The sequence below is a fragment of the Miscanthus floridulus genome, chromosome 2 (assembly GCF_019320115.1).
Source record: "Miscanthus floridulus cultivar M001 chromosome 2, ASM1932011v1, whole genome shotgun sequence".
Classification (NCBI taxonomy): domain Eukaryota; kingdom Viridiplantae; phylum Streptophyta; class Magnoliopsida; order Poales; family Poaceae; genus Miscanthus; species Miscanthus floridulus.
In genome coordinates this window covers 120,086,172-120,095,776 of record NC_089581.1, presented here as the reverse complement: position 1 = coordinate 120,095,776, position 9,605 = coordinate 120,086,172, and the positions used below count along the sequence as shown (strand labels likewise).

The 9,605-nt window shown below is 59.3% G+C and overlaps 1 protein-coding gene across 2 annotated transcripts; it reads right to left on the bottom strand.

The window, feature by feature from the left end:
- Positions 1-214: 214 nt before the first annotated feature.
- Positions 215-1,766, bottom strand: LOC136539499 (F-box protein At5g07610-like). Of its 2 annotated transcripts, none has more exons than XM_066531468.1 (2): positions 1,654-1,766; positions 215-1,548 (listed from the first exon to the last, which is right to left on the bottom strand). In XM_066531468.1, the coding sequence occupies exon 2, from the start codon at positions 1,527-1,529 to the stop codon at positions 408-410; it is 1,122 nt and encodes a 373-aa protein (XP_066387565.1). In that variant the 5' UTR covers positions 1,530-1,548; positions 1,654-1,766; the 3' UTR covers positions 215-407. The 2 variants fall into 2 exon arrangements, with proteins under 2 accessions (XP_066387565.1, XP_066387564.1); XM_066531467.1 differs by having other exon boundaries at positions 215-1,559; positions 1,654-1,762.
- Between the last annotated feature and the right edge of the window lie 7,839 nt (positions 1,767-9,605).

The window sequence follows — 9,605 nt, the reverse complement described above, 5'->3', positions numbered from 1 at the left end:
GTTGACAGAAAAGGAAATATCTGCATGTGAAGGAAGCATCAAGGTAACAAGCAAGAATGAGACCAATTACCTGCAAAAGTGACAATACAGGCTAATAAAGTGATTGAGCTATATTTTGAGTCAGAAGAACAGTCTGTGTTCAACATCTGCACACTGAGCTTAAGAAGCATCCACGGACAAAAACAATAGAAAACAAGGAATATAACTGGTTTAAACTTAAATAATAAGGTTAACCATTCATAGAGGCAGTTTATCTACCCCAATAATTAAACAGCATTGGTCTAATCAAAATAACACAAGAGGCATGTGTCCAGCAAGTTACAAGTACAAAGAAACTTCAGACTTCAAACATAAGGTCTACTCAACTAACTGAATCATTGCTAGAAATGATACTCCTTGATGCAGTTCTAGTGCTCGTCAGCTAATGAATCTGAGAAGAAGGGAACATATGGAAGATAGCGACCACAGGAGTCCGTTCCAAGATCGCGGATGACATGCACTTCCCTGCGATCCATTTCATAAGCCATCAATGTATTGTCCCACCCATAAACAAAGAAAACTAAATTACTTTCTGGATGAACTGCAATCACTTGATAGTCAAAATCAAATCGCAGCTTCTTCCCTCCAAACAGACCAAGGGTGCTGATCGTATACTTCACTATCCATTCATCTGTATCATAGTCTTCAAGAATCCAAACCAATAGTTTGTTAGCTTCATTGTGATCCATATCAAAGAAAAGCAGATGACCATGAGCTTGATGGATGAAGCCAAAATTGTCACTGGGTGGTGTAGGAATTGTCCCCCATCTCTTTCCCTCCATATCCACCGCCACAATTTCATTCCTAAACACGAGCGAGTGCATAATGCCATTGAGAAAGACACTTCTTGAACCATCACAAAGCCTAGCATTATCACTCCATTCACTTTCACTGGAACTCCATGATCCAGTTTTGGATGAGTAAATATCCACCCCTGTGATATACTCATCCTCGTCTTTCACATACTCCACCACATGAAAATGCGAGGAGGCGGCCGGATCAAAGCCTAGACGGGCAGTGCCAACCTCACCACTAGCCCAGCTGCCATCAGGCAACATCACCCACTTCTCGCTGGCAGGATTGCACACGGCATAATGAAACGGCCTATTACCGTTGCTGTCACGAGGACCAGGCTGAAAACAGCGGCAGAGGAGGAGGCCATTGCAGCAGTCCAAGGGGATGACGTTACTGATGCAGACGGGCAAGAAGGAGAAGGAGGGGTAGATGAAGGGTATGCCTTTCCCGGTGACGTTGGTGAAGTGGTGAGCCGTGAGTGGGAAACGCCCACCGTTGAGGCTCTTGTAGAAGAATCCGACCAGGGTGTGGGGTAGCTTCTTGCGGTGGCTGCGGTCGGAGATGAGGTCGCGCCACGACCGGGATACGCACTTGAAGCGGCACAGAGAGAGGACAGGGAGGCGGCTGAGGATCTCTACCAGGAGCTCATCGGTGAGGCTGACCAACGGGTACCTCTTCTCGGGTGGCCCTTCCATCTCGTGGAGCTACGAGCGCCTGCGGGGATGCTGTCGGCGTGCAGTAGGATGAGAGATTGGTAATCAGATGAATAAAGAGAGAAATAATCCAATACAGATTGATCAGTGAAGTGCGAAGGCTTACCCAGCCTTTGGATCCGGCGGAGCGCGGCCGGCAATGGCGGCGGCTATGGCTAGCACCGAAGCGCCGGCGCGGTCGGAAGAGGCATGAAGCGGAGTGTGTGTATGTGTATGCGTTGTTGGTGAGGTTTCTCTCCTCCAGAGAAAGCCTCAATGAAGATAAAAACTGGACTTGGGCCTTCTTGGGTTACACGACCTTTGCTTATGGTTCCCATGCTGCCCAGTTCCGTGCTAGTTCAACAATTTCTTTCGGGGGAAAAGCCCATTTGACCTTACCAACTTTCGCTGAATTGGATCAGAAAACCAAAACCATTTTTTTTCGCGATTTCTAAATATCTTCCAGCAGTTTTTTTTGTTTCTGTTATCTTCCACTTTTGTATGGTGCTGATTGTTGTTAAGATTCGTGCTTTCTGTTCTGTGGTCCCATCTAAGGTGTGTGGGTTTCGTTTGCTATTCCTTTTGAATTATCCGGCTGCTTTTTTGCATCTAAAAAAATTATCCCGCTGCTTCGTGTCATTTCTGTGGTCTGGGAGTGTAGTGCGCGTTTGTTTGCCTGGATCAAATGGGCCATCGTGCCCTGGGAGTGCAACCTAAGGTGTTTGATTGCCTGGACAGGGTTGAGAGCCCGCCTCACACGCTACGTAAAGCAGCCCTGGGCCTGGCTCTGGGGGAACGCGGGCGCGATGGAGCCAGAGGCAAGAGATTCCGTCACCTCCTCCCATGGTCGTCTTCTCCAGGCCGCCGCGCCACGGGTGCGGGTGCGAGGAAGCCACAAATGCGGGCACCGCCGCTGGCGAGCTAGCCACGTGCGCGAGGAAGCCACGGGCGCCGCCGCTGCCTGCAAGTCGCGGGCGCGGGCGCCGCCGCCACGCAAGCCGCCGCCACTCTACCTGCAGGCCACGGGGGCGGGCACCGCCGCCGCTGGCGAGCAAGCCACGCTGCCCTACAGGCCGCGGGCACGGTCGCCGCCGTCGCGCAGGCCGCCGCGGCTAGCAAGCCACGGGCGTGGACCATGGGCGGGCATGCGGTGTTCTACTTCCCAGATCCACCTCTGCGAGCTCGCCGCCACCGCGGGGCCCGCACACCCGACGGCCATCGCCAAGTCGTCCTCCACCATCAACGCGGCCGCCACGGAGCTACTCGAGCTGTCGCGGGACTTCTCCGACCTCCAGCTTCAACTCTGACATCTCCAAGGAGCTCGAGCGGCTCGCTGCTGCTGCGAGGACGGTGGGCACTAGCTGTGCTGTGCGGGAGTTAGCGAACGTGGAGTGCGCCTACGACATGTCCCCGCCCAAGCTCCTCGCCGTGCTTGAAGAAGAAGAGGCACACGGCAGCAGCAAGGAGCGAGGAAGAGGTGATTGAGATGTTGACACCAGCAAGGTGCTCGATGAAATGGCAATCTGATGAGGGAGAAGAAGTAGTGGTGGTAAGGATACCTAAGTCTTGATGCAGGATAACCATACACATTGAGCCAGGCAAACAAACGCTATCTCAGCCTCAGCCAGCCCTACTGTGTCCAGGCAAACAAACAAACACTAGTTGCACCACTTAGGGCTGGCTCCACGTGACGAGGCTGGGCTGGGACGCACGGGCCACCTAGTGCAGGCAAACAAACACGCCCCTAAACGGTAGCCGTGGCCTTGCAGGTGCCGTCGGTGGCGGCATTGTCGGCAGTGGCGGCCGCGTCCTCTATGTCTGCGCACCTACGGTCGTCCCTGTTCCGCTCAGCACTGTTGTTGCCCTCTACCTCCCACGCCGCAGTTGCCCATCCTCCGCCCATGACCGCCGCTGTTGCCGTCGTGTGCCGTGGTTACCCTCGCCCCCCCCCCCCCCCCCCCCGCCCTCGTCCGCCGCTGTCTCCGTCAGGTGCCGTTGTTGCCCTCGCCCGCCGCCCTTTGTACGCCGCATATACAGTGAGTCTTCTTGTCTCCCTCCGTCCTTCTCTATCGCATCTGTTTTCCCCAAATCTCTCCTTCTGAGCCCCCACCGTGAACCTTGATTCCAACTCCTATAAGCCTTCTTGTCGGTGTTTCGGACCGGGGGGTCCTCAACCAACCAGTGAATTTGTTCTACGTGCTCCCGATTTCGGATGGTGATGCAAAGAGACACAAGGTTTATACTGGTTCAGGCAATCGAGGCCCTACGTCCAGTCTAAGAGATCGATCTTGTATTCCTTGCACCGAGGTGCTCGTAGTAGGGGGTTACAAGCTAAAGGAGAGAGGGAGCTGGTCCCAGGTCTCGGCAGGGTGTCGTGCGGGCCGCTTGAGACGTTGCTCTCAGGCGGCAGGAGTGTGCGTGTGTGCGTGGGTGTTACCAGGTGTTCTCCCCTCCTAAAACAGCCCAAGTCCTCTCCTTTTATAGCCTAAGGGAGGACTAGGACGGTACATGAGCTAACTATACGGCGCCGTGTGAGCAGAGGCGGCGTGTCCGGGCCCTGTAGCCTGTTCCTGTGGTGGTGTGGCCGTCGGAGTGGTCCGTCCTTGGAGCACTGGGGCGGCATGGCCGTCCCATCAGATCCTGTGCGTCGTGGGAGCCCCAGGACTGCCTCGGAGTGGGTGCGGCGGTGGACGTGCAAGCCACTGTGGACGGACTGCGTGCGAGGCCGAGACTTGGTCGGTGTCGAGGCTGCACCATGGTGGAGGGGTCTCGGCAGGCACGAATCCCAAGATAGCTGAGACCTTGGTGTACAGTGCCGAGGCCTTGAGTGGGCGGCTGATCGTGGGTACAGTGTTAGGACACAGTGGCCGGTAATTCCCGCCGTACCCTGTCCCAGCCGGTATGGCGCTGATCGTGGATACAGCGTTAGGACACAGTGGCCGGTAATCCCCGCCGTACCCTGTCCCAGCCGGTATGGCGCTGATCGTGGATACAGCGTTAGGATACAGTGGCCGGTAATCCCTGCCGTGTCCTGTCCCGGCCGGCATGGCGCTAATGCGACCTTGGGTCGTGTCAGCCATTCTGTGGCGTTGAGCCGTCGTCCGGCTGAGATTGCGGGAGTGGTTGAAGCATTAATGGGACATGACACGTTGTCTGGAGGGTCGATCGAGGCGGGGGGTGACGGGTTGCGGGCGACCCGGCCTCGAGCGACACGGAGATCGGGCTCCTTGCCGAGGCCTCACACGAGACGGAGATCGGGCTCCTTGCCGAGGCCTTGCGCGAGACGCCTCGCGCGATACGGAGAATGTACCCCTGCCGAGGCCTTCCCTAGAGAGCCTGGGGCGAGACGGAGACGGCGCCCCCTGTCGAGGCCTACCCTGGGGAGCCTCGCGCGAGGCGGAGTTTGTTCCAGGATGCCGAGACCTCCTGCTCGAGGCTCGAGGCGAGGTGGAGGAGGGCCCAGTGGGCTCGGTCATGGCAGGTGAGGGGCCCACGGCTTACCTTCTAGCTTTATTTTTTAGATGGGATTTCAGCGACCCGTTTGATGTTTGCTTGGGGTACCCCGTTCTAAGGTACCCGACAGTAGCCCCCGAGCCTCGGGGTGAGTGCATGCACTCTCCCTGAGGGTTTGTCGAGGCTGGGTTTATGCCTGCTCCGTAGGAATTGGTTTGTTTTTTGAGGTTCCGGTGGGTGCGCGCGAGCGCACCCGCCGGGTGTAGCCCCCGAGCCCCTGGAGGAGTGAAGTTACTCCTCCAGGGGCTTTCTCCATTTTCGCGTTTGAGCGATTAGTTCTTATTGCATTTGCCGAGCCCATAAGCGCAAGTTCGGGTTGCGGGGGTCTCGGCGAGGCCGCAGAAAAAAAGAAGCCCTCTAGCCTCCGCACGGAGCGAGAGGTTCGTCAGGGGTCCCCCTGACTTTGGGTATGTCCCTCACGCTTCCTTTCGCTCGGAAGGAGGGGTGGAATGTGCCAGGCTACCCTCGATGGGCGTGAGCGTGGACACTTTCGGTGAGCTGTTATCGGGTAGTCCGAGTGGAGGCCCGAGCCCCGTTCGCTAGGGGACGGCTAGCGGTCCAGAGACGCACTCCAAAAGTATCAGAGGATTTCTCTAGTGGGTGCTGAGGCCGTTCGCTAGGCCTCGGTGGCTCGGTGCCTCCCTACGGTGGGATCCCATTCGGATACTTTCCTGCCGGTCTCGGACACGACTTAGGACGCCCCGAGCGACTGTTCGTTCGGGCCTGGGCCATTCGTAGGCTCGCCCCGAAGTCGTCCCTGACTCTGTTGCCCTGGGGTGGCTGTCGAAACCTCTTGGAGGCCCAGCCTTCGAACCCCTGGACCGTAACGGGCTCGGTGCCCTTTATTGTGTTTTGTAATGAAACCTCTAGCATGGCTTTGAACCGTTTGTCTTGGTTTTTGGGTGCAAGAGGAGCCCCCGAGCCTCCGCCTGGAGCAAGAGGACGGTCGGGGGTCCCCTGACTTTTTCATTCGCCCCTCACATATCCTTTTCGTTCAGACAGAGGGTTTGTTTGCCGAGCCGATTCTGGTCTTGGCAAGGTTGCAGGAAGAGCCCCTAGCCTCTGCGTAGAGCGAGAGGGCCGTCGGGAGTTCCCCTGACTTTTTATACGCCCCTCGCGCGTGAGGGTTTGTTTGCCGAGGCCCCCTTTTGGGCATGGGCTCGAGTTGTGGGGTCTCGGCGTATTTGCAGGAAGAGCCCCCTAGCCTCTGCACAGGGTGAGAGGGCCGTCAGGGACTCCCCTATCTTTTTGTACGACCCTCACGCTTCCTTTTCGCTCGGAAGGAGGGTTTGTTTTGCCGAGCCCCTTTGAGTGCGAGCTGGGGTCACTGGGTCTCGGCAAGGTTGCAGGAAGAGCCCCCTAGCCTCTGCATAAAGCGAGAAGGCCGTTGGGGGTTCCCCTGACTTTTTGTGCGACCCTCGCGCTTCCTTTTCGCTCGGAAGGAGGGGTGGATTGTGCCTCGCTACCCTCGATGGGCACGAGCGATGGCACTTCCGGTGAGCTGTTATCGGGTAGTCCGAGTGGAGGCCCATACCCCGTTCGCTAGGGGACGGCTAGTGGTCCAGAGACACACTCCAAGAGTACCAGAGGATGTCTCTAGTGGGTGCCGAGGCCGTTCGCTAGGCCTTGGTGGCTCGGTGCCTCCCTACGGTGGGATCCCATTCGGAGACTTTCCTCCGGTCTCAGACACAACTTTGGGCGTCCCAAGCGTTTCGCTTGCTTGGGCCTCGGCCCCGTATGGGCTCGCCCGCGGTCGTCCCTAACTCTATTGCCCTGGGGCGGCTGTCGAAACCTCTTAGAGGCCCAGCCTTCGAACCCCTGGACCGTAACAGGTTTAGAGCCAGATTCCTTCATACGAAAGGAATAGGCCGCAGGGAATATCTTCCCTATTGGCTCGGTACGGGCGGCGCGCCTTTTGAGGCAGTTTCATTGGGAGTCGAAACGACACCTGCTGCCGTAGTGGCCGAGCGTGGCGTGGTGGATGGGATGCAACCGTCCTCGCATTTAATGCGGGAGACGTGGGCGCATGGGCCGGCGAAATCGGCTCGTGGTTAACCGCGCCGGATTGGGGGGAAACTTCCCCGATTTCATCGCCCGCTCGTTTCGCCTCCTCCCTGCATAAATACCTGGGGAGTTGTGCCCCTCCTTGTCTTACCTTGCCTGCATTAGCGCCGCCCCCGCCGAGCCATCGCTAGAGCAGCGAGTGCCGAGAAGGAGAGGAGGAAGAGCGAGCCTAGGGACGAAGCGAGAAAAAAGCGAGAGTGTGGGAGGGAGAGAAAAGACTCATCGCCGCACCTGATTCCTCCATCGCACCCATGGCCGGTGACATCGTTGTTGTCGAGGCGGACCCCTAGGATCCGTCGAACGTCACCGAGGAGATGCTCCAGTCGCTTGTCGACGGTGGGCTCCTCCGCCCGGTGACTGACTCCACTAGGCCGGAGTGGATTGCTCCGTACGGCGAGCTGGAGCCGAGGCCTCACGACGGCTATGTCGTAAGCTTTGTCTCCTTCCACGAGCACGGCCTCAGCGTCCCGGCGGACCGGTTCATGCGGGCGCTCACGCACTACTACGGCGTGGAGCTCCACAATTTTAATCCCAACTCCATCGCTCAGGCGGCTATCTTTGTTGCCGTCTGTGAGGGGTATTTAGGGATCGCTCCCCATTGGGAGTTGTGGCTCCATCTGTTTCGGGCGGGGCATACTACAAAGCCGACGGGCACGTCGGGTAAGAGGAAGGCGGCGAGGGCCGGAGGCTGCACTCTCCAAGTGCGTCAGGACCGCCTGCACCTCTACATCCTGGCCCAACTCGCGTCCTCCAACCGCCGGTGGTACATGAGTTGGTTTTACCTTCGTAACGACGACGGAGGGCTTCCCCCCTACACCGGGCGGATTGTGGGGAGTTGCCTGGAGAAGTGGAAGTGGGGCGTCCCGAAGGTCGACCAGCCCAAGCTGGAGCCGCTCCTAGAGGGGCTGGCGAGGCTGCGGGGCCACGGCCTCACCGTGGCTGTGGTTGTGGCCACGTTCCACCGCCGGAGGGTGCTGCCGCTGATGGCTCGGCGGCGGCGGCTGTTCGAGATGAAGCCGGGTGAGCCCATTGAGGGCACCCGGATGTCCTCCTCCGCCCTTTCTGAGGAGGAGATTCTTCGTCGGGTGGGGGAGATGGTAGAGGCGAAGCTGAGGGGCGGCAACTTGACCCCTATCGCGATGCGGCCGTCGCGGGGGTTCCTTTCATTGGTAAGTCGTGCGCCGTTGTAGCCTCTGAACCTCCTTAGTCTCCCCTTACCCCTTGTTCCCTTATGTGTGTTTGTCGTTCCTTTAGGGGATGAGGGATGTGCGCTCCTCTCCACCGCCCGTTCCCGAGGACGCGGGGCGGTGGGCGGTCAACCGCGCTCACGCCGATGCGCAGAAGAGGCGAAAGGACGCCAAGGCGGCGAAGCGCACGAAGCACATCCTCACGCGCGAGGAGCTGGATGTCGACGGAAGGACGGTTTTCCTCTGGAGGAATCCCCATCGACGTCGATGTCGACGGAGGCCTCGGACAGGGACGACAAGGTCGAGGGAGGGCGAGGTCCCCTGGACCACCTTCCTGATGTCATGGAGGTGGCGCCCGGGGTGTCGGTAAGCAGCCCGGCACCCCCGAGAAGGGGAGGAGAAGTGGACCCAGGGCCGGCGGTTGCCCGCTCCGGGGCCGAGGCCGACACGCCCGAGGCGCGGGCGTTAGGCAAACGCGCCGTCAGCCCGGTAGGCTCGGCGGCCGTGGTGGAGCAGGTGGCAGCGGAGGCGACGCCACCGCCCCTGCAGAGGATCGAAGGGGCGCCGGGGTCCGCTGAAGACTGACCGGCGTCGATGGATACGGAGGCGACGCCTCTGCCGCCGCCTCCGCAGCTGCAGATGAGGTTTGCCGTGGCGAAGCGGGGGCCGCCCCGATCAAGGCAAGTGTATTCTTGGCAGGGTCATGGTGTTTTTCAGTCGCTTTTTTAGTTTTGTGCTGACCCTGTAGGTTAATTTTCCTTAGTCGGAAGCGGCCTGCGGACAACCTCCCCTTGGCGCCCCTTAAGGCGCTTAAGGCGAGCCCCGGCTCCTCCGCACACTGGGTGGCGGAGGCACAAGCCGCTATCCAACGCGGCGCGGCGTCGGCGAGGGTCGACCCAAAGGGGCCGGCCGCCCAAGGAGGGGCTGTCGAGGCGGCCCCTACACAGACGAGGGAGGGAGCGCTTCCACCTCGTGGGGGCGAGGCTCACGAGTCGGATGGGGCCGGCATGCCCTTTGTTGCCGAGGCCCCCGGGGTCTCCGAGGTTGAGGCGACGGAAGCTACGGTGCCTACGACCGCTGAGACCGCGATGGCTGCGGTCGGTGTCTCTGCGTCTGCCGAGGCCACGATGGCGGACGCCAGAGCCCCTGAGACCGCCGAGGCCATAATTGCAGAGGCCGGAGCCCCCGAGGTCACCAAGACCGTCGTGATGGCGGCGAGGCCGTCTGTGCAGGAGGCGGAGATGCAGGCGGCGGCTGCCTCAGTGGTGCCTTTGGTTCAGGGCCCGCCGTTGGTCTATCCGATCTCCTCCGACGA